Raw genomic sequence first — 23,434 nt, 5'->3', positions numbered from 1 at the left:
CTTTAGACGGGGAAACTGAGGCACAGAGAGTCCAAAGCACCTATGCATGGCTGTGCCCACAGCAGCACCAACAAACCTCCCCCACCCCAGGCTCAAGGAGGGCCAGGGGACCAGAGAGGAGCAGACATGGGTGCATAGGGCACACAGGTGATGTGGCCCAGTACCACCAGCCATGGGGAAGAACTCACGGCCATGCTGAGGCAGCCCCTCCTGCCGGGTGACTCAACACGCCTGGCAGGGTCTCTCCTCTGAAGCCACCAACTCTGGAGCAGATGGCATCCTCGGGACAAGGTGCCACCAATGCCCGCGGACCTGGTGGGTTTGGGCACTGAGGTCCTCCTCAACCTGCACAGAAAGCCCTTCCTGATGCTGCAAGGCGGCACCTCAGGGAACCCAGCTAAGGGGTTCCGACACCCGCTTGCAGGGGGGTTAGCACCACTACCTGGCCTGGGACCCCACGGGGGCCAGCCACCCCCCCAGCACCTGGCTCCGGCTGCGCGGTGGCATCTGGTTGCACAACGCCCCTCGCGTGGGTGGGGGCGCGAGGCAGGTCCCGCCGCTCCCTGCCCAGGCATGAGTCAGGCAGTGGCCAGGAGCCCAGTCCCGCGGGGCAAGGGGGGGCCCTGCCACGGGGGCGCCGCCACCAGCAAGCGCTGAACGCTCAGGAGGGGGCAAAACTGTCCCCAGCCTTCAAGCTTTGGGCCTGGGGTAGGACAGCACGTGACTAACTCCAGCAGACCTGGATGGAGAGACCTTTGCACCCCAAAATGGCCTGGGAGCCATCACCGGGGGTGTCTAGGGATGTCTAGAGGTGTCGGTGTCATACAGCTCTCTGGGGATCCCCGGCGCCTGCTGGGCACCAGAGCACACAGGCATCCCCCTCCTGGGCATCCTGCACCTGGGCACCATCCCTGGGCAGGTCCCGCCGGTGACAGTCCTGGCTGCTGGCAGGGAGGAACTGGCACCCATAGAGACATGGCCTGTCACTGCGCGTTGGCAGGGATGAACCTGGGAGATGGCCACAGGCATCCTCCTCTGCTCCATAGAATATTTTTTATATATATATATATATAATATATATTAAAATTACATTTCTCTTTACAAAAACAATTCAACAAGGGGCCAGGGGACAGAGCCCAGTGCCGAAGCCAGGGTGCAGACACCCCCACAAGCCTGGGGTGCTGGTTAGGCTCCCTTATGGGGTGTCCCCATCCCCTGAGCAGGGGCTCAGTCCAGAGTCCAGCAGCAGGTTGCGTGGATGGGGGTGGGCACCAACAGGGTGGCCCCATGGTGAGATACCTGCTCCGGATCCAGCACAAATCGCCTTGTCTCTGCTGTCACCGCCTGTAAGGAGAAGAGAGGACATGAGCTCAGAGGGGTGATGGTGCCAGCTGGCCAAGAGCAGCATGGCATGGAGACACCCCCGCCCCCCGCAATAAAACCTCTGCCCCTACTTCTGGCGGGCGGTGCTGTAGGGATCAAGGAGGTGGGAGCTGGCCTGAGCCAGGTTCCAGTCGAACATCTCCAGCACCCGGTGGCACTCCACTCGAGACTTCAGCCCCAGGCAGAAGAGCTGCTCCACCTGCAAGGGGAGAGGGCAAGTGAGGGGGATGACAGGGGTGCTACACGTCTTGCGGGAGCCAAGGTGGGAGGACAGGGGTGTGTGGTACCTTCAGGTACTGGATGGCCCGTTGGACGCTCCAGCCGTGGTTCTGCAGGGCTGCCTGGCACTCCTCGGTGGTCACACCATGCACCGTGTCCTGCACCTGGGGGGAGCTTGTGGTCAGTGCCTGCCCCCACCTCTGGGCAGGGAGGAGCCTGTGGCTGGAGTAAGGGGGCACTAAGGCTGCCCCCAACCCTGGCTCTGTTCCTGGGGAGCACTGTCAGCATGGAGCTGGGACCATCCACAACCCTGGGATCTTCAGCCTCTCCTAGGCTTGTGTGCAGACTCCTGGCCACCACAGACCCAGCCCAGAGAGCCCAGGAGGACAGCAGTGACAGTCACCTTCCTCCACCCCTCCCGAAGGCCGTGGGTAGGGTGAATTTGTGTTAAAGGGGTAATTCTGGAGTTGTAGTGACACTTAGGTTCCCCAGCACATCTAGGGACCCCTTGCAGCTAATCCCCCGGGGTTGAACTTCAGGAAACAGAGGCACAGAGTGGGGCTGGCTCTTGCGCAAGCAAGGCCATCGTGTCCCCTCTTGCTCACAGATGCCACTTACCAGCCGGATCTTGTCGGCAGGGCGGCAGCCATCCGGCCCATCATAGACGATCTTCTGGAGGCTGCAGGAGGCTTTCACTAGGCACTTGGGCCCAGGGTTGCTGTTGTTGGAGGAGAAGTTGGCCTTGCAGTCTGGCGGCGGCTGCTGTACCATGGGACGGACAGTGGCTGTGGTGACCAGGCGGGATGCTGGCACCTCCTCAGGGCTTTTGGCCTCCTTGAAAAACTTCTCGTACTTGTCCAGGTAGGCAGGGCGCTCAGGCAGCAGGTAGTAGTGGGTGCTGCTGACCTTCTGCCCATCCTTCACGATGGGCAGGATGCAGGGTCCCTTGGAGCAGTCCTTGCCCTGTGCCTGGATGACCTTGGGGGTGGCATACTTGGGGTCAAGGGCGAAGCTCTGTGTGGTGGGCATGGGCTTCCCTGGCGAGGTGGAGAGGCAGGAACAGAGGGCGGCACGTTGCTGGGGGGAGCCCACCTGCAGGGCCATGGGGCTGGGTGTCCGGGAGGTGGGCTGTGACAGTGGGTCCCGTGGGGGAATCTGGGGCGGCCGGTCTTCCTCGCCCCCCGAAGCTGGGGAAAGCTCCCCCGACCAGCGCCCAGGCTCATTGCGGCGTAGGGGCCGGGGTGGGATGGGGACACGGGGTGGGATTTGGGGCTTGTCATCGGTGGGGACAGCCAGTCCCAGCGGGACATTGAGCCTCTTCATGCACTCCTGCTGCAGCTCCTCAAAGAGCTCGGTGGTCTGCGTCATGCTGGGCTGTTTGGTCTCCTTGGGGGGCAGGAACAGGTTGTCCTCCAGCACTGGTCCCCGCTCGCTCTCATCCACAAAGCCATAATTGGTCTTGCCCCGCCGGCTTGGGGGGCTGGTGATGGAGCAGACTTCAAAATCATCCTCGTCCTGTGCCACGTCATCATAGGCAGGTGGTGGAGGTAAAGGGCGGGCATCCCAGTCCACCACCGGTGTGGGGTGGAGGGGCCGGGGTAGCGCCCGTGTGGGGCTCTGTGGTGGGGTCTTGTCCAGTAGGGAGAAGGCCTCCATGGCCAGCTTGGCCAATGATGGGGCTGTCAGCTCCCCCACTGGCGAGGGGCTACCTTGGGGCACTTCCTCCCCAAAATCGATGAGAGTCACCTCTCCGCCTGTTGGCCCCTCGCTTGCCAGCCGGCCAGGTTGCCGCTCGCCCACCTTGGTGCCTGGTACCCGTGCCGATGGCTTGGCCGGTCGCAGACCCTTCCCTGTGCCTGGCTTCTTCAGGCAGAGCTTCCGGAGACCCCCCGGCAAACCCTCTTCCTCCTCACTGACAGGGTCGTAGCAGGGCTCTAAGGGGAGACAGAGAGGAATGGTGAGGGTCCGGGACCCATCCCTGGGGTGCAAAGAAGGGCATCTACATCCCCAAGCCCCCAGATCACTCCATAGCTTCAGCCACCTTTGCTCCCCCCCTGGGCACCGCAATGGACACCAGGGCGGGGGCCAGGGGGCTGCAGGGTGGGAAAGGGCAGGGTACCCCAGGCTGGCCACCCTGCTCCACATCTGTGTCCCACCACAGATGCCATCACCCACAGGTGCACAGCAGTACCCCAGGGGCAGAGGGGACAGAAGGAGCTAAGAAAGAAAAGAAGGGGGGCACTAAAGAGGGAGAGCAGCACCTCAAAGAGCCCAACTTACTGGTGAGCAGGACGGCAGGCTGAGGCGGGCGCGGAGGTGGTTGCCCTGCAGAAGAGAGAGCCCGAGAGGAGGGGAGACACAGGGTGAGCGCGTGGAGCAAGTGGCAGCCAGAGTGCTTATTAGCAGGGTGCATGCTTCATCGTGTCCCCTGTCACCAGTGGGGTGTGGGAAGGATGTGGTGGGCAGCCCCGCCAAGGGAAAATTGCAGGTTTAGAGGGGCTGCTGCACACACCCAGCCCCTACGCTCCCTCCCTGTGGCAGCTCCGCTAAGGTCCCCTGTACTGGGAAGCCCAGCTGTAAGACGCTGGGAGGGGACAAGGGACCCAGATGAAGGGCAGCAGGGCAGAGTCCAGCCAGGCAGACCCATGGGCCACCCAGGCTGCTGGCAGTGGCATATAGCCAGGTGACAACGTGCCCTGTCACCCCAGCTCCCCTGGGCTGCAAAAAGCAAGCGGCAGCAGAGAGACAGAAAGGAGAAGGTCCAGCCCATCACCCTGGCACCAGGGCACAGACATGGGGGCTTCATGCAGCCAATGGCCAGGGGGAATGGGAAAAGCCGCTCACTTTTAGCCCTGCCTGGAAGCTGTGTGGGTCTGGCAGCACTTGGGTCCACACCTAAAATGTCAGGAGGGTCCATGGGATTTCCCAGGTAGAGCCTGTGGGAAGAGAGAAGAGCACCTGGGGGTCAGTGGGGGCCCCGCACCCTGTCCCTTGGAACACCCCACAGCCCCTCCACCACACACCATGCCCCAGTCAGGACCACTGGGGCACCACACCCCAGAGGCTTTCAGTGCTGCGGCACAGAGCCTGGTGCCGTCCTGGTCCTGGTGTCACCCATCCCTCTCTGGCTCCATGCGCGTGACGCACCGTACCCAGGGGATCGCAAGCAGGGTGCCATGCCCAGGGCACTGGCGCAGGGTGCGGTGCCTGGGACACACCCCCAGCACTGGGGTGCTGCGGCACGATGCTGTGCCCAGGGCACGGCGCCCCAGTATGGCACGCCGGTGGGGTGCCGGGAGGCCCGGGCGAGCCACCGCAAGCCAGGCACGGTGAGGCAGGGAGCCGGCGGGAGCCGGTGCAGCCCGAAGGCCTGGGCGTGTGCCGGGCTCGGTGTTCTCGGCGGCCCGGGCAGCACGTACCCAGCGCCTGTGCCCACGCAGCGGGGCGCGGGGAGGCCTGCCGGGGCACGAGCCAGGTCCGCGCGCATGGCGCCTCCGTTCAGCCCTCCGGGGGCTGCCGGCACAGCCCATGGCACAGGGTGTCGTGATGGGGTCAGCCTGGGACCGAGGGCACCGGCAGCGGGATGCCAAACAGCAGTGGGGATCACGATCCCAGGGGACGTGCTGAGCTCAGCACAGGAGCTGGCTCTTCCCAGCAGGAGCTTTCCAGGCTTTGAAATCCTATCCTGCCCCCCACACACAGCCCTCCCACGCCCCCCCAGCTCAGCGCTGGCAGGCACCCCCCATGCCCTCTGCCCTGCGCCAAGGCACCCCTGCCCACTGTCCCCCTGCACCCAGCACCCACGCTGGGCATGGCCAGTCCCACCTGGCAGGGGGGCATGGGCACCTGACCCCCCACCATCACAGACCAACCGGAATGTCCCCTGGTGCAGCCGGAAGGAGGTGGAGGGAAGAATTTTCGTCGATTTTTTTTCATGTTTTGCTTTTTAGAAGTCATGCTGTTAAAAGCGTGGGGCTGGGCTGCACCCCCACCCCGCTGCTTCCCTCCACGCAGGTGCTGAAAGGCGCGCGTTTAGCAGCCCTGTGACACTCCAAAAGCGTTGGGGTAACATGGCCACCTCCGGAGCAGTGCCTAAAGGTGTTTCCCCACCCTGGGACAGCCACGAGGGGCTGCAGGGCTAGGAAAAGGGGCTCCTCCCTGGGACAGCCCCCCACAAACACAGCAGCCCCCCATGTCCCTGACCCTATTAGTAAGGAGAGGCGAGGGAGTTAGTCCAGCCGCAGGAACCCTACCCGGAGCCACCATCCCCAGTACAGCAGGAGGGAAGAGATGCTTCACAAGCCGGGGGGGCAGTGGGGGGGGATCAAGCTGTGCCTCGCTGCCATGCCCGGCGAGCAGCAGGGAAGGCAGGGATCAGGCAGGGAATGCAGAGAAGACAAAAAGTTTCTTACTCATCAATTTTATCGGGAAACCCCCAGCAGTGCTGCGGGTTGGTGTCTCCATGGCCTGTGTGGATGAAGCTGTTTTTAAGCGGCTGGCTGATGTCGTGGGCCGACAGCCCTGCCACCGAGGTCACCGTGTTTCGGGGGAACTGGCCCACTTTTAGGGTCCGCTTATTCTGACCCCGCCACCAGTAATTCTCGGCCCTAAGGAATAAAAAGGACCTCGTTACTGATGAGGGGATGGCAGAGGGACACTCACCTGTCCCAGTGACAGGGGAGGAGGCGAGGTGACTCATTCAAGTCCATGCAGGCAAGGTGGTGGCACAAGGGGGAAGGGAACCCAGGCACTCAGGATCCCAGCCCCGTGACAGCAGCATGCTCTGCCTCCCACCCAGCATGGCCCCTGCATCAGGTGGTGCTGGGGATGTGGGTGGTGGGGAACAAAGCTCCCCACTTGTGCCCAGAAAGATGTGCCTCTTCCTTCCCTCAGCGGCCCCAAACTATGCAGGAGCCTTGGGGTGATGCCTTCACCGAGCTGCTCACCACTAGTCCCCCTGCATCACACGCAGCCAAGGACGGCACAGGGGACACACCTGGGGGTCCCACGATGAACCCTCAAGTATCCCAGTCCCATGGGGGAAACTGCCGGGGGGGACAGGGGACTGTGGGGTCTCCCTCGCTCTCTTCCTACATTATTGGTGAGCCCCATGCAGGCTGGTGTGGGCAGGGGGAGATGGGCAGGCAGCGGGACTCAGGCTGTGAAACCTCCTGGAGGCACCCGAGTGGGCCAGGCCACCTTGGGGTGCTGGTCCCCAGTGTGCCGCAGGAGCCGTTCAGGAGCTGCCTGTTTCAGGATGCAGCCACCTCTGGGGCAGGGGAGGCACGGGGTGGTCACCTAGCCCAGGAGAACTGGCGTGGGGGGTGGGGGGGGATAGGGAAGGTAGGGGCCAGGGGAGGACACCCCAAGCTGTGCCCCCCACCCAACATCGTGCCAAACGACTGCGGGGGGGTGTGTGTGCTGTGACCCTAACCCACCCTCCTCGCTGTCTGCCAGGGCCCTGCTGCCCACGGGCAGGGCAGGGGGTGGCGGGCGGTGTGCGGTGCCAGCCCGGCGAGGCTGGCACGGGCCCGACGGTTTCCTGGAGTCACCTGTGAGTCACCCCCGGCCACCAGCTCAGCCCTTTTCCTGTTTACCTTTCCCGCTCGCCGCCAGCCAGCCGCCTTACTCAGCACCGGGACCCCTCGGCGAGAGGGCGGCAGAGCCCAGCCGGTATCGGGCACCCCCCTCACCCCGACGGGACCGGGGGTGGCACGGCTCTCCGCCCCGGGAGGTCCCCTCCGCTCGCCCTCCCGGCACGGCTGCATCCCGCCACAGGGATGCTGTGGCCGGGCCGGCCCCTCCGCTCCCCGCCTCGTCCCACCGGCTCCGGGTTCGGACCCCCGGCACAAACCCGCTCCGGCCCTGCCCCAGCCCCCCCCCGCGGCCGGCTGGGTCCCCGGGGGGGACTTCCAGGTAGGTCGCTGCTCCTGCCCACACACACGTACGCACGCCCGGCGCCCGCCGAACGACAGGCAGGGGCTTGAAAAGGGGTGGGGGGTGTTTACGGTGCCCCGGGCGGCCTCGGCGGGGCCGGATGCGGCCCCCTGGAGGAGCCCCCCGCACCCCCCCCTCCCGGCCCGGGCATCCCCGCCGGCAGCGCGGTGGGGGGCAGCCGCCCGCAGGGAAACTGAGGCACGGGGAGGGGGCTCCCCTACGGAAGCAACCGGCAGCCGCTGGGGCTCCTGCCACCGCTCTCGGCTGCAGAGCCCACCCCGTCGGCCCGGACCCTGCACCCCCAAAACGTGCCGATCAGAGCCCACCGGGGACCGGCGTCCCCCGGGGAAACTGAGGCAGGGGAGGCTGCGCCCCGGCTCCACCGCGCTCCCGGCCCTCCCCGACCCGTCGGCATCCCTCAGCGCGGCCACGGTCCCCCGTCCCCACGCTCCGCGGTTCACCTGGGGCCGGCGGCGGGGCGGGGGGCCGCGGGAGCGGGACCCCCGACCCGGCCGTGATGCGGCGGCGGGGACGATGCAGGCGCTCTGGCGCGTCCGCGCCGCCCTCCGCCGCTCCCTCCCTCCCTCCTTTCCCTCCCTCCGCCGACGCCGCTTCCCTTCCCCTCCCCTCCCCTCCCTGCAATTAAACCGCCAGACCCTGGGCAAGAGTCATCCCTGGCGGCGGCCGCGGAGAAAGCCGGTCCCTGCAGACACACAAATCCGGCCTGATTCACCCCGGGCCGTGACTAACCGCGGGGAGCCGGCCCGCGGCGGGGAGGGGCAGGACGGAGCCTCTCTCCTCACCCCCCGGGGCCGGTGGGGCCGGCCTCCCTTGCGCCAGCAGGGCAAAGGGACGCTGAGCTCCCCTGGGGGGGTCCTCGCTGTCCCCAAGCCGGATATGTGGGAACAACGAAGGTCCCCCCAGTCCGCAGGTGCCCCAGGGCTGTGGAGGGGGGGTGGCCGTGCCCTGGGGTGGGTGGCAGTGACAGAGGAGCGAAGCCCATGGCAGCACAGGGGGTTACTGTGGCACCGAGCCCCACAGTGCCTCTCCCAGCCATGACAGCTGCGCGTCCCCAGGTGCTGGTGGCACATCCCCACCGCCATCACTGGGCAGCACCCCTGGGGTGCGCTTCCCCAGGGCAAAGCCACAGGCACAGCGGGGTGAGTCGGGGGGACAGACAGTGTGGGCTGTGACCCCCGCACCCTGGTGGCCCCGTGGTACTGTGGTGCCTGGGGGATTGCACACCCCCCAGGGGAGCCAGGGCACTCTGCCTGCCCGCAGCGTACACAGCCGGGTGTGCTGGAAGGGGCAGAGCCCCCCCCGCATGCCATCAGCTGCTCCCCACAGCTCTGCCAGTGCCGACAGTCTCCCCCTTCCTGGGGTCCCTTGTCCCCAATGAGGCTGGCAGTCCTGAAGCTGCCAGCTGGTCTGTGCTTTGCCATGCAATACCTGCTGCCCCCCACCCGGCCATGCGGTAGCTGCCCTCCCACCCTGTGCAATACCTGCCCTCGATGACAGTGATGATGTCGTTCATCTGGATGTGCAGCTTGTCAGGCTCCTCAAAGTCCTGCAGCGCCCTCATGTCAGTGGGTTGGGCCTGGGGGGAGAGGGGGGGTGAGGACAGGGGACACAGCCCCCTGCGTACATCCCTGCCCTGTTCTGAGGCCAGGCCCAACCCCACACAGGGCAGGGGAGTGCCAAAAATAGGCAAGAGACAGTATCACCACTCCCAGCCCCTCCTCAGCTGTGACATCTCTGGGATGGGCGAGGGCAAGGTGGCACTCAGGGTCCTCCCGATGACATGACCACACCACCAGCTGCCACCTCCCAGCCTGCAGGGCTGCCTGACCTGAGCCCCCCAGCATCACCTCCTGCCTTGGTGATACCCTTAACCCTGCCCATGCCTGAGCAGAGCCGGTGGAGAAGGCTGCCAGGGCTCCTGTCCCCCGGACCCCACCTCACCCACCTCCACCAAGAAGTCCCGCAGAGCCACAAAGGTGGGTCGGTCCTCGGGCTTGTGTGCCCAGCACTGCAACATGACATTGTAGATATCCTGGGGACAGTCCTCAGGCCGTGGCAGCCGCTCACCCTCCTTGTCTATCTTGTGCAGGATCTGTGGGGCAACGGGTGCTGTCAGGGGGTCCCAGGTCCCCCCCCAGCACTACCAGGGTGAGGGGGGTGGGGGGCAGGTCCCTGCTGTGCACCCACCTGGCTGCCGTTGAGGCCGATCCAAGGCTCCTGCCCGTAGGTGAACATCTCCCAGAGGGTCACCCCAAACATCCAGGTGTCGCTGGCATGGGAGAAGGTGCGTGTCTTCAGGCTCTCAGGAGCACACCTGTGCAGAGAAGGACATGAACATCAGAAGGTCGTGGGTGCTGCACCCCCAGGTCCCCCTCCCTCCCCACAGCTCACCAGGCAAAGGGGACTTTGCGATGTTCCTGCATCACGTAGTGGTCATCATTTTTGGGCAGGGCCCGCATCAGCCCAAAGTCCCCAATCTTGACCAGCTCGTTGGAGGCCAGCAGGATGTTGCGTGCGGCCAGGTCACGGTGGATGAAGCGCTTGGACTCCAGGTAGGCCATGCCCTTGGCCACCTGGATGGCATACTGGCAGAGGGTGGAGATGAGGAAATGACCCTGGTTCTTCCGCAGGCGGTCCAGAAGGGAGCCCAGCGGGGCCAGCTCTGTCACCTGGGCCACGGGGAGGGGACAGCAGGTCGGTCAGGCTAGGGGCTGTCCAGCCTTCTTGTGGCCCACTGAGGATGCCAGTGGGAGGACTCCAGGTACAGACCCAGCCTGACTTTGGTAACCCCACCACACGGGACCCCACCACAGGGCAGTATCGAGGTCAGCCCCGTCCCCCCACACTCACCATCTTCATGGGGTGGGAGAGCACCACGCCATAGAGGCGGATGAGGTTCCTGTGGTCCAGGGAGTGCATGGCGTTCACCTCCCGGATGAAGTCGTCCAGTGCCTCTGGCTGGCTCAGCACATCCGTCTTGAGGCACTTCACTGCCACATTCAGCTACGGCCAAAAGTGGGGATGAGCCCCAAAGCATCTTCCCCCTACTGCAAGATGGTCCCACTGCCCCCCCCTCACCATGAGCAGCCCCTCACCGTCTTGCCAGCAGGCGTGCACCACTCGCCGCGACGCACAACACCAAAGGAGCCATCACCCAGCTTCTCGAAGAGTGAGAGGTCCCGCTCCCGCACAAGGCAGGTGAGGGAGTGCTGGCCCCCAGCTTCGGGGGGTGGTGGTGTGGGGGGCTTGCGGAAGGTGCTCTGGGGCTGGGGCTGCAGCTCCGACTCAGGGCGCTTCCCGCTGAACACCTGTGGACACAGAGCAGGTGAGACCTGGGTGCAGAGATGCCCCAAGCCCTTGGGTCTGAGAGGGAGCAGTGCTGGGACCACCCCCTGCCTAGGTTGTACACTCTGGAAACTAATGATGACCGCTCCCCGGTGATGACCCAGGGCAGGCTGGCTGCTGGAGCAGGCTCTGCTCCTCCAGCTGCTTGCACGCTGAGCTGCGATCTGTGTGGAGGGAAGGGGCTGTGCCTCTCACAGCAGCCCCGGCAAACCGGGCCGGTAGCTGGAGGGCCCTGGGCACTCCTTGGCCAGGCTTCGGCCACATGATGTGTCCCAGCACAAAGCCATGAGAAATCTCCAGCTTGGGCCGAGTGTGGTGGCATACCCCTGCAGTGACATGGGCCTTGCAATATGCACTGCTGCCACTGTCAGCCCAGAGGGGACAGAGATGGGCTTTTCCCCCAGCCAGGACAGATGATGTGCCCCATGGGACATGGGTCCATCCCAGCCTCAGCAGCCAGGACCCGTGTGGGGTGTGCAGAGCTGGGCTGGCACATGGCTGGGCTGGGAGGTGGCATTTCTGTGCCCAGTGCGAGGCTGAGTAGCCTTCTACTAAAAGTCTGTCTCATCCCTGTCCCAGCCCAGATGAGTCACACAGGGGAGAGGCCATGACCCAGTGCCCAGCTGGCAAGCACCCTGCTCATTTTTGGGGTGCAAGGTGTCGGGTGGTGCCAGCAGCACAAGCTCTGGATGGGACCGCATCAGGGGCATATGTAAGCATCCCAAGGTCCCCTGCCCCAGTCACACAGGCTGCAAGCACAAGATTGTGCCCCCTTGCTGCAAGGCAGGGGTGGGCAGTGGGCTGGGCAGTGCTGCTGCCCACAGAGCTCGCTGGGGCAAGATGCACAGGCTCTGTGGCTTGTTAACTGCAAACGAGCTGCCTGGCAAAGAGGCAAAAAACATGAGAGGAATGAAGTTCCCAGGTGCCGTGGTGGCAGGGCTATCCTTCGCTGGGAAGTGACCCAGGACCCTGTGGGGGACTGGGGTACATGCTGGCAGGGTCATGCCACAGGCAGGGTATGCATGGCAGGGGCTTCTGCCCATCTCCCTGCCAACCCCCAGGGACCAGTGGCGCGAGGAGAGCCAGGCACTGGGGAAGAACACGAGGACAGGTCCAGCTTCTCCCGCCTGCCTCCGTTTCCCTGCCACACCTGCCCTTCTCCCATCCCTACCTTGCTCATCCAGGATTTCCGCTTGCACATGGCCTTCCTTCGCTTCACCGCCTCCCACAGCCGCCGCTGGCCTGCAGGACACAGGGACGCAGTGACTGTCACTGACCCAGCATTGAGTTGTAATCCCCTCCAGCCCCATGGACCGCATGCTCCTCTGGGGTCCCCAAAAGATGCTGTGCAGCCAGCCTGGGATATGGGGGGAGGTTTGGGGGGGGACATACGCACCAGGGCGTCCCATGCCGATCTTCTCCAGATCCTCATTTTTGACGTACTCGAAGTGGGAGAGGCGGGTGACATTGAGCTCATCCCGGATGCGCAGAAAGTACTGCTGCAGCTGCAGCTCGGTGAGCAGCTCCAGCAGCCAGTCCGTGCCCTCCTCCGCCTGCATGCTACAGCTCAGCCTCTGCTGGGACACCACAACAGGTTAGGGGGTGACCCTGCCCCACTCTGCTCTGCCCCATCCCCTCTTGGGGACTCATTTGGAGGGGCTAAGAACCAAGGCTGGGGTACAGCCTTGGTAGGGTATGAGGGATGCTAGCAGGACTCCTCTTCTGAGCCTGTCCCCAGCTCCCCAGGGGCACTGGCAGAGGCACCCACCCCATCAGCAGGACCCCCAAGGACAGGCAGGGACCCCTGCTCTACCCTATCATGCCCACAGAAACAGCAACCCACCCCTCTGCTCCAGCACAGGCTGTCCCCAGACAGTGGTGCCAGGGACACAGTAGGTGGCAGAGCCTCAGGATGGATGTACCCAGCAGCTGCCCCCAGCTGAGGGGCAACCCATGCCTGGCCCCATGCCTGCCAGCTGGAGGGGTCGACTGGCAAGGGGACAGCTGTCCCCAGCAGGGATAGCCAGCCACCTTGGCACTGCCATTCAGCCCCTGGCATCCCTGCACACCTGACTGGGCTGCAGCACAGACCCATGGTGGGGCAGGTCCCCTCTGCCACAGCTGGTGGTGGCATCCCAGCAGGCAGCCACACGGTGGGGGCAGACAGGGACATCAGGGCCTCTGGGGGGTCCTAGTGCCCCAGGGCTGAGGCACAGGGCACCCCAGCGCTGCTGGTGGCACCCCCCTAGCCATGCCAGGGCACGAGGAGGGAGGGGATGGGGCCGGGTCTCATCTGCTGACCCACATGCCCCTCCTAAATGTCCCCCGCTGCTCCCCATCCTTGCTGTTCCATCTCTCCCCGTTCTTTCATCACCACCTTTCTGGGAAGGGGCATGGCTCTGCCTCCCGCTGCTGAGAGCCAGAGGGGAGGTGGGACCCCCATCCCGGCCCCACAACACAGCAGCTCCCTCCATCCTCTCCTCTCCCCTGGGAGACGACACGGCCCCCCGGCATCTTCGCCCCCCGTGCTTGGCTCCCTCGGCTGCGTCACCGCAATTACAGCCCTCGGCACTGGGCTAAAAATACGGCGGGTGCGGCAAGCAGCTGGGCACGGGGGCGCACGGGGGCACGCCGGGGCATGCGGGGCGAAAGCAGCCGCCAGCCTTCGGCATGTGGCCGGGGACAGCCGGTCCCCCGCCCGCAGGCAATGGGGACAGGGCCGGTGACCGCCAGCGCAGGGTCTGCCCGGGGCGGGGGTCAGCACTTACTCGGTAGAGGCGGAAGCGGGTGAGGAAGGGGAAGGATCGGTGCAAAGCCTGGAAGCGTCGCATCCTGCCTGGCTGCCCGCCGCCGGCCCCTGGCACCGCCGATGTCCCTTCCCTGGCGCCGACGTCCCACAGCAGAGCCCGCTCAGCGCAGCTGGGGTACCCGCGGCCCCATCATCTGGGCTACAGAGACGCCCCCCGGGCTCGGCCACCCCATCTATCCCTCCGGAGCGGGCAGGGGGGCTCGGGGCGTCCGCGGCCGGACGCGGGCTGTGGCTCTCCCCCTCCTTCCGTCCGGCTCTCGATCCTCCCGGCCGGCCCTCCCCTTCCCCAACGCAACGGGGCCGGGGCTGGGGGGTGGCAGCAGGCAGGACTGGGGGTCACCTCCCTGGCAGGAGCCGCTTCCCAGGGACCCCCGGCCGGCCGCGGGGCTCGGTCCCGGCCGCTGCCTGCGCGGCGCTCCCCGGGAGGGTTATTTTCGGCCGGGGCTGGGACGCGCGCCCAGGGGGCCGGGCTCCCATCAATGTGCCGCTTTCTCCCTTGTTCGGCGGGCGCCCGTGCCGGCAGCTGGGAGCCTGGACCCCCGCTCCCATTTCCATGGAAACTCGCCCCGGCTTTGGGAAATGCTCCCGGGCCTCAGTTTCCCCCCAGGAAGCGGGGAGGGAGGGAGGAAGAGGAGACATCCGGCTCTCCGCTCCCCCACCGAGGCCACAGGCACGACGCCAGGGCCATGGGCACTGCGGGGGGAGCCGCTGGCTTGGCAAGCACAGCCGCTGCCCAGCTGCCAGCCCCCACGGGGCTGTGCCGTGGGGTGCCACCAGCACCCTGGGGCTTGCCCCCCTTCCCTGGCGGGGCTAGCATCCAAGCCCAGCCCCGCCGCCTGCCTGCGGGCTCCCCAGGGAGAACAGCTGGCTGCACCGGCGCGCACAGCATGAGAGAGGACAGACCCACGGCAACCTCGGCTGCAGCCCCCGCCTGCCTGGCTCCCCCAGACCATGCCCATCGCTCCGCCGGCGAGGTGGGAGCCAGGAGAGGGTTAAATGCATCCCCAGGCACAGAGGAACCTCCACTGTGGCTTCCACTGCCGAGGGATCCCAGCTGGCACCCGGCAGCACAGGCACCCAGCACAACAAGCCCATTGACTGGGGACACCCGGGCACGGTGCCCTCGGCACCAACCTCTGCCACGTGCCAGCTCCCCCCTCCCCAGCTCAGGGGAGGCCAGGGATGTGGGGGGTTCCCTGCCCTCCAACGGTGCATCACCTGGTGATGGCACCCGCTGGGACCAGCGCGCTGCTCCCTGTGCCCCAGCCTGCCTGCTGCACACCTGAACCCCAGGTGAGGCTGCCCAGTTCAGTGCCCACACTGGGAGTACTGGTCTCCAAAAGGGAGTGGGGGAACCCAGCCTTGCCCACTGTGCTAAGGGAGGTTCTGTGCCTCAGTTTCCCTCTCTGCAATAGACCCATGGACACAGGGGATGATGCTGCAACCTTGGCTCTGAAGCGGGCAAGCCAACGAGTCCTGCCAACAAACCCCCATCCTGGGCAGGGTCACAGACACCTGTCCAGCCCCCATGATCTGACAGATGGCAGAGGCCTCCAGCACAGCTGCCGCTCAACCCTCTGTGCCCTGCACACGCGCCACGTCATGCACACCCACCCCTGCAGCCCCAGGGATGCACCCTACGTGCAGCGCACCCAGGCTCACATATGGGTGGTGACGACTCTCACGTGCACCCCAGGACCACACAGGCACAACCCTCGGCACCCCGCGTGCCTCCCGCCACCTGCACAACCGCAGCCGCCCCCCCACGCACGCGTCACTTCCATGTACCCCCCCCAGCTACCGCCCTGCCCAGCCGCACGTGCGCCAACACACCGGCACCGCTGCACAGCCAGCGGCAGCACACCGGTCTGCTCCCCCGCCTCCGCCTGATGCACACCTGGAGCTGTCTGCACCCCCACATGCCCACGGGTGCCTGCCCTCGGTGTGGCACACTCCTCACCTCCATGCTTGCCTGGCATCACGCACAGTCACGAACACCTACCTGAGCTGGCACACAAGTGGCCAACCCCCCCCCCCCCCCCGCCAATTATTCCTGCCCACAGTAACACCCCAACACCTGCCCCACAGCCCGAGGCAGCTGCACCCTCCACATGCACCTATGTGCTCCCTAGCACCCCCACACAAAGCCTGACACCCCCCACTCTGTGACAGCCCCATATGGGGACAACAGCCTGTGGGATTACCAGTTGGATGCAGTGCTGTGGCCAAGGAACAGCATCCTGTACTGGGCACTGTGCTCCCCCTGCCACCTCCCCGAGCTTTGCCAGGCTCAGCTGAGCTGCGCTGCCGCACACCACTCCCCCGGGCCTCAGTTTCCCCAATAAGCAGCAGCAGGCAACCCCTTTCCCATGGGTCAGGACGGGAGCACAGCCAGGCAGGGGGGTGCCATTCCCATGCCACCCCGGATGCTGCGAGGTACCACAAATGCCAGAGAGGCAAGATGCCATGCAGGGACTCCCCCATGCCAGCTGCTGACACATGCCCCACAGCAGGACCCTGCCCCTCTTGGGCAGCCGGCTGGCCCCCCACTTGTTCCCGCCGCTTCCCCCTAACACTGACCCGCCGGCATGGCATGCCCGGGGCGATGTCCTGCCCGGGGGATGGCATGGGGTGCCCGCTGCCCAGCCGCAGGGCCCGCTGCCCGGTGCTGTCTGAGAAGCTGTGGGGCAGGGGGCCAAGCATCTCCTCCTCCTCCTCGGCGCTGCTCAGGCGCTGGTAGTCGCATCTCTCACCCATGGCCGGGGCGGCGGCAGTGGCTGCGGCACAGTGGCGAGCGGGGGGCTCTGCAGAGACGCCTGCGCCTGCCTGGGGGTGGCGAGGGCTGGAGCCGGGCTTGGGATCACATGGCAGAAAGTTGCTGCAGTTCCGGAAAACAGCAAGAGGGTGAAGGTGACCGTGACAGTGATGGAGGGGAGGGGGGGAATGGATGGAGGGATGCAGAGGAGACAGAGAAAAAAGAAGGGGGGGCAGCCCCTTGAGCGCCCATCCTCACCCCGATCCCAGCCTGGGATCACTGTCTTCCTGCCGGCTCGGCAGCCCAACTGTCCGGCTGCTGTCCCTGTTCCGGCACTCGAGCAGAGAGGTGGTGGCATCACTGCCAGCGCCGGCACTGTGCTGGCAGCCCCTTTCTCCCCACACCCCGGCACGATGCAGCCCACCAGTGGGGATGCGGTGCAGGCAGCTGGGTGGAGGAGCGGGGAGCATCATCAGCAGCCAGGGCCGTGGCAAGCAGGGCAGGTGAGGAGGCAGCCTACTGGGCACCTGCAGAGGGATGGGGGGTGGCTCTGGGGCGGGTAGCATCCCCAGCATCCCTCCCGCTTCCCTGCGCCAGCGGAGGGGGATGGGATGCGCTGGGAAGATGGCTGCTCTGCAGCGACCCGACAGCAGTGGCGCAAGCATGGCAGGGCTGGGAGAGCAGTCAGGCCCCATCGGGCACTGCCAGGATGGGGACCTGGGGGGCATGCCAGGACGACTACTCACTCCCAGGATCAATCCCCTCTCCGCACCCCCTCGCAAGGAGCTGGGGGTCTCCTAGACCTCCGCCAGGCACTGCATTGGGCACAGTTCCCAGCAGTGGCAGGTGGCACTGGGAAGCCTCCCCCTAGATGGGGAACCTCCCACCTGCACATGGGGACTGGCCCATACCCCAACACTGCCCCGCCACGGCGCCCCTCGGAGCCCCCTGGGCCAGAGCTGCAACTGGGGGCGGGGGGGGGGGGGGGGGGGGGGGTGTCTGCAGCCCCCCCTAGACCCCTAGGACCTGCCTGTCCTTTGGGGCCTGGCACAGCCCCAGGGACAATTTGCTTCTCATGCCAACACCACGGGGCACAACAACCCATCCCGACCCCTAGAATTGCTCCCACAACCCCCACCCCTTCCCCTACCCCCCCAGCCCCATAGACCCTGGTGTAGCCAGACGAGTGACACCAGGCTGTCACCGTGCTAGGGCAGGGGGCACGAGCCCACTGCACCCCCCCAGAGAAACACCCCCAATCCCGGGGGGGGGGGGGGGGGACCGGGAGGGGGCAGCCCCTCGGTAGCTCCTCCTGCCATACCACAGAGGTGAGCTCAGCCGCAGAGCCGAGGCAGGCGAGCCCGCGGCGTGGGAGCAGCCAGCCGCCCCTGCGTGCGGCCCGCCGGCGTCACCGCGCTGGCATGCCACAGGCCGGTGACTGATGCACGTGCTATGCCACCTTCCCTCCGGCCCTGGCTGCCCCGAAACCCTCACCAGCCTGCCCAGTGAGAGCGATGCTGTGGGGTCCCCAAGCAGAGAGGGGACAGCCCCTGTCCTCACAGCCCTGGGCATGGATTCCGGTCACACACCCCCCACGCATCGGGTCCTCCTGACCTGCCCATGCTCAGCTGAAACCCAAACGACGAGGTCCCCCGCAAGCAGACAGATGGCATAGTGCCATGTCATCCCTGACCCAGCTGCCTGCAATTCCCACCCCGGGGGGCTCCCACCACAATGACAGCTGCCAGATGGGGCATGCTGTCCCCAGCCCCCCCCAGGGTGGTGACAGTCACACTGACCACAGGTTATCCCTCCCCTCCCTAGGGACACCAGACCTCCCCAGCCCGCTGGGACACCACGCTTGACCCTGCACCCCTTCCAGCATCCCTGGGGACCAGGGCCACAGCATCCCCAGTGCCCTGCACCCACCCTCCACGCCTCCACCCCCACAGAAGACCCTGGGAAGTGGTGGGTCTCGAAAACAAGCTCCCACAGGGGACAGGGTCTCCCACTCACCTCTGGCACATCACCTTGCTCGCTGTGACAGCCAGCTTGCCACCTTCCTGGTGGCCCTGTCACCTGGAAGTGATCTCACCAGCTGCAACGGCAGCAGGGCGGCTGCGGTGGCACCCCAGGCTGGCTCACTCAGCCCTGGCGGAGCCCCGGGGGCGGCCCCAAATTGCGGTGACACACTCCCCGGCGCAGGCGTGTGGGCACACACATCATGCACATACCCACGCATACAAACACACGCTGCTCTCACCAGAGGTGGGGCTGCCGGCTGCATCCTGCCCACCCCCAGGGATGCTGCTGCCACCCGGCTCCCCGGGAACCGTCCCCAGCCCCTTGCTGGGTTGTGCCACCCCCACATCCCCGCTGCAGGACCCCATACCGGCGGGTGTTTCATCTCCCTCGGTGCTGGCACCTGATGCTGCTTGCTGGGCTGGCTCAGGCAAGCAAGAGGTCTTGGGGGGCCAGCACGGAGGGCTGGCGAGCCCCGCGGTGGGGGTGGCCGGGGAGGCCGGGGTGCCAGGTTCCCCTCCGTTGCCATCTCTGGGCTCCCAGAGCCCGGCCCCATGGCCCAATCCTGCTCGCTGGCACGGACCGTCCCCTGCTCTGAGCCCCTGCCTGCAGCAGTAGCCACCTGGGCAGAAGAGATGCAGGCGGGCGAGGGCCCCTGCACGCCTCCAGAGCCTGGCGCAACCCCAATCCCCTCCGTAAGCCTCTTTCCTCCACTAAATCCCCTCTGCAGGTCGAGCCAGGGCAGGCTGAGCCCGCCTTGCGCCTCCCAACTCCCCAGCGCAGGCAGGGGACAGGCAGGAATTACTGACCCTGCAGCTGATGCCCACCTCAGCCCTGAGCTCTCCCATCAAGGCGGGGACATGGTGTGGTGTTTTGGGGGACAAGCAGGGAAAGCAACACCCCCTCAGCACCCACAGCAGCCTTCCCACGTTGCCTGCCCTGGGCTCCGTGCCCACAGGCAGTGCCAGGGAGGGGGAGAGGACAGCAGGCCTGGCGTCACTGAGCCTTGGCATCACAGAGCTTGGGTGTCAATGCACCCAAGGATGCTGCCCTGGTGGGGACACTGCCGCAGTGCTTGCCACCCCCCTGCCTCGTCTCACCTGGGGGTCCCGCAGCAGTGTCAGCCCCAACGTCACAGCAAGCTGGGCAGTGTGTGAGGGGGCACGACGTCAGGGCTTAGCCATGGGGCAGGCAGGGCTGTGGTGACACCAGCTGTGGGGTCCCCCTGCGGTGAAGCAGGAAGGAGAGGTGAGGATGGGACCTCCGGCGCAGCACCCCCAGTCTGCCCACCCCTCCAGACTCCCTGGGGGGTAAGGGGTGGGAACATCTCCCCAAACTCAGGGCCAGCCCTGCCCTGCCCAGGCAGCTGAACAAGCCTTTGTGGAGCTGCACCCCCAGCCCTGGGACATGGGTGGGCTTTGCCCCCAGGTCCTGCCAGGGAAGGGGGGCACTAGCAAATGCTCTGAGCCCTGGGTCCAGCCAGCCCCTCTGCCCTAAGGGTGCTGCCAGTGGCACCCCCATCTCTACACCCCTGCAGGACATGCCACTGGGGTAGGCTGCAGCTGGCATGAAATGAGTTTGCCTGGTCTCAGGACAGATGGGCACAAAGCCACGTCCATGCCTCAGCATCTCCCCTCTGTGCTGGGACTCCGGGACGTGGGGGGCTGAAGGCTAAACCCCCGAGTTCCCCAGCACCAGAGCTGAGCAGCACCCTGGCCAGACCATCCAGCATCTGCTAGTCATTAGCACTAATTAACGGCCTAATTAGCCAGGCTGCGGCGTGGGCAGTGGCCCCCCAGGGCTGCTCAGCAGAGGGCTGGAGCAAGACTTTCTCCTTACAGCTTTCCTGCCCCCAGCAGGGGCTGGGGGCTGGGGGGGGGGCAGAGCCCCCTCCTGCCCCCCCCCCAAGCCATATGAGTGGGTAATGCCCCTGGGATGCTTTGCCCCAGGCAGCTGCCATCCCTCGTGGACACAACTGGAGTCAAAACCCCGGTGCTCCAGGGGCAGGATGAGGCCTCTTGCAGAGAAACTGAGGCACAGAGCAAGGTCTGGTCTGCAGGGTGGCAGGGACAGGGGTCAGCTACAAGCCCACAGCAGTTCCTGGTCCTGTGGGAGCTGCTCCTCTGCCCAGGAAGGCCTGTTGGGACAGCAGGCTAGCAGATGCCTGAGGAGGAGGAGGAGGGGAAGCATCGCCAGCCCCCCACCATACCCACAATACCCGCAGGCAGGGCTGGCCCACACCCTGCGCTAACGAATACCGGGCTAATGAGGCCCCAGTAGCTCCAGGGGTTGGTAACAGGTTGCACAGCCTGCACGGCCCCCACCCCTCACCCCTGGGCCCTGGCACGCCAGGATGGGGGCGCAGACGCTGCTTCTGCCCAGCTCCCTGCACGGAGCAGTGGCCTCAGGGCTGACAGCGGGACCAGGGCTTGCACCCTCAGCACTTGGGGTCCATCCTGGACCCCCTCCCTCAAGACAGGCCTGACAGCACAGACCTGCTCAGACACACCCCTCTGGGCAGGTCCTGGTTTTAGGAGAGTTTGCAAAGCCCGGTACTGCAAAACTGTGTTGGAGAGCTTTGCTCTGAGCCAGCTCAGCAAAGGGCTGAGTAAAGGAGGGATGCGTAGGCCCCCAGAACATGCAGCACCCCACAAGAAGGAACCCACCTTGTGGGATGCCAGAGTCCAGCGGTGCTGGGGCACCCCAGGGAACACTGCGCCAAGGCGGCCCCAGGGAGGCGAGTGCGTGGGGAAGCGCAGGAGCCAGGCTCTGCCCCAGCCTGCCCTGCCCAGACAGCCCAGCCCGGCACGGCCTCCAGCCCCTGGCTGGCAGCGGCTCCGTGGGCAGAGACGCTGCAAACCCCCTCCCCAGCTGCTGCTTGCAGAGCAGGTCAGGGGTCTGACTGTGCCGGGAAAGGTCGAGCAGGGTCCTCCTGGTGAGGTGGGATCCTCACCTGGGCTGTCAGCACCACCTTACCAGGTTTAACTTAAAGGTTTTATTAAAGAAAGCAAAACAAAGACCAAAAAGTACCCAAAGGGTCCTGAGCATTTGGAGAAAAACCTGCGGCAATGTGGTGGGATGCAGCCACGGTGCCGCCCGCTGAGCTCCCCGCACCTCAGCTGCTCTGGGTTTCAGCAGCAGCACAACACCCCGAGGCGCGGGGCTGGCCGCAGAGGACAAGGATGCTCTGTTCAGCCCTAGCTCCCACGAGCCTGGGGAAGAGGAAGCAGAGCAAAGCCGCCCTTCCTCCAGGAAGAAAACAAACCTTCCCCCAGCTTCTGCTGCCGTTTGGGAGGGTTCAAGGGCACTGGGCACCCACTCGCACCAGCTCTGCCCTGGCAGGCCCGAGCACAGTGGCCGGGTGTGTGACCTGCTGGCACTCAGCGGCCCTGCGGCACTTGGGCACGATGGCAGCACCAGCAGAGCCCACAGCGCTGCAGGGCACGGTGCCAGCAGCGCCCAGCAAGGCGCAGAGGGCAGACGCCACCCCGGCAGCGCTGCAGTGCCAAGGCCCAAACCCGCCCCCCCCGACCCTCGCATCTCCCCCCAGCAAGGGGTCGCGCCTCGCTCCTTACCTCCGTGCTCACCGCCACTGCATCCTGCGCCGGGTTTGCAGCGTCACCGCAGGGAGAGGACAGGCACGGTGGCTCCCGGGACAGCCGGCATGCCAGGCAGGATGTGCCCGCCTGCCCGCCGGGGCGGGGTGCGCCGCTCGACGCCGGCGGCGGCCGGGACGCAGGTGGGGTCCCCCGCGGGGCAGCGGGCACCGGGTGCTGGCGACGGCCTCACACCCGGGCAGCCCTGCGGCGGCTCTGCCGGGGCGCCGGGGTCCGTGCGCCGGGGCTGCTGCCGGGGCGCTCCTGCTCCCCCGGGTAGAGCTCGCCCTCCTCCTGCACCCCGCCCCGGGCCTCCCCCTCCTCCTGCCGGCCCCGCCGCACCCACCAGCGGGCGCGGGCTGGGGGGCTCGCCTCCCGCCGCCCCCCGCCCCGCTCCTGCTGTGCCCGCCGGCTCAGGCCCTGCTCCTGCCCCGCTTTGGGGCCGTGCTCCTGCACCCCCCGCACCGCGCCCCGCGCCCGCCGCGGCGGCAGCGCCCCGGGGCTGCCCAACGCTTCCCCCGCCGCCCCCTCCCCCGCGCCCCGCGCCCGCCGCCGCGCCCGGGCCGGCCCCCGCTCCCGGGGCCGCCGCGGCTCCGCGCCCGGCTTGGGGCTGCCGACGGCGGTCACCGGCCCCGGCCGCTCGCCCCACTCCTGCAGGCTCGTCCGCTCCCCCAGCGGCACCCAGTGCCACCGGCCCGGGCCGCCGCCACCCCCCGGCCTCCCGCCGCCTCCCGGCTCCCCGCCGCCGGCGGCCACCAGCTCCTGGCCGCGGGGCAGCGCCCCCAGCCCCGCCTCCTGCACCCCCCGGGAGAAGCCCCCCTCTTCCTGCACCCCCGGGGCCACCCCGCCACCCTCCGGCACCGCCGGGCTCAGCCCCCCGCCTTCCGGCGCCCCCGGGGCTCCGCTCGCCCCCTGCCCCCGGATGGTGCACGCGGTCCCGGCCCCGGGCCCCTCCCCGGCCCCGCACGCTGGGGGAGCCCCTCCCGGGGCCGCCCCCCGCCGCGGCCCCGCCGAGCCGCGCTGCCGGAGCGCCGCCGCCCCCTACCCCGCCGCCGCCGTCGCCGCCTCCTCCTGCCGGCGCGAGCTCCCGGGGCGGCGCGCGCCCGGCCGGGCCCCGGCCCCGCTCTTAAAGGCGCCGCGTCACGTAGCGGCGGGGGAGGACAAGGACGGCGGGAGGGCTGGGGACGGGCAGACAGACGGGTGAGGAGCGGGGCGCGGGCCCGGACGGACGGACGCGGACAGACTCACCCCGGGACAGAGCGCCAGGCCGCGGGGCCGCTCCGCTGCAGGACCGGGGCGGGGGCCGGTGCACGGGCTGTCCAGCCGCTGCTGCCAGGTGCGTGGGGA

At 66.9% G+C, this 23,434-nt stretch overlaps 1 protein-coding gene across 13 annotated transcripts; it reads right to left on the bottom strand.

Annotated features, from left to right (window-relative positions):
- Positions 1-1,074: 1,074 nt before the first annotated feature.
- Positions 1,075-22,854, bottom strand: TNK2 (tyrosine kinase non receptor 2). 13 transcript variants are annotated; one of them, XM_037407200.1, is made up of 18 exons: positions 22,067-22,854; positions 19,592-19,716; positions 16,295-16,592; positions 12,302-12,479; positions 12,077-12,147; positions 10,656-10,868; positions 10,411-10,563; positions 9,952-10,229; positions 9,748-9,874; positions 9,506-9,652; positions 9,042-9,136; positions 6,015-6,209; positions 4,447-4,538; positions 3,883-3,927; positions 2,221-3,536; positions 1,671-1,766; positions 1,455-1,582; positions 1,075-1,344 (listed from the first exon to the last, which is right to left on the bottom strand). In XM_037407200.1, the coding sequence occupies exons 3-18, from the start codon at positions 16,469-16,471 to the stop codon at positions 1,338-1,340; spliced, it is 3,318 nt and encodes a 1,105-aa protein (XP_037263097.1). In that variant the 5' UTR covers positions 16,472-16,592; positions 19,592-19,716; positions 22,067-22,854; the 3' UTR covers positions 1,075-1,337. The 13 variants fall into 13 exon arrangements, with proteins under 13 accessions (XP_037263097.1, XP_037263102.1, XP_037263100.1 ...); XM_037407205.1 differs by lacking the exon at positions 16,295-16,592; XM_037407203.1 differs by lacking the exon at positions 19,592-19,716.
- Between the last annotated feature and the right edge of the window lie 580 nt (positions 22,855-23,434).

The sequence above is a fragment of the Falco rusticolus genome, chromosome 13, assembly GCF_015220075.1.
Source record: "Falco rusticolus isolate bFalRus1 chromosome 13, bFalRus1.pri, whole genome shotgun sequence".
Classification (NCBI taxonomy): domain Eukaryota; kingdom Metazoa; phylum Chordata; class Aves; order Falconiformes; family Falconidae; genus Falco; species Falco rusticolus.
This window is presented reverse-complemented; position numbering and strand designations above follow the sequence as displayed.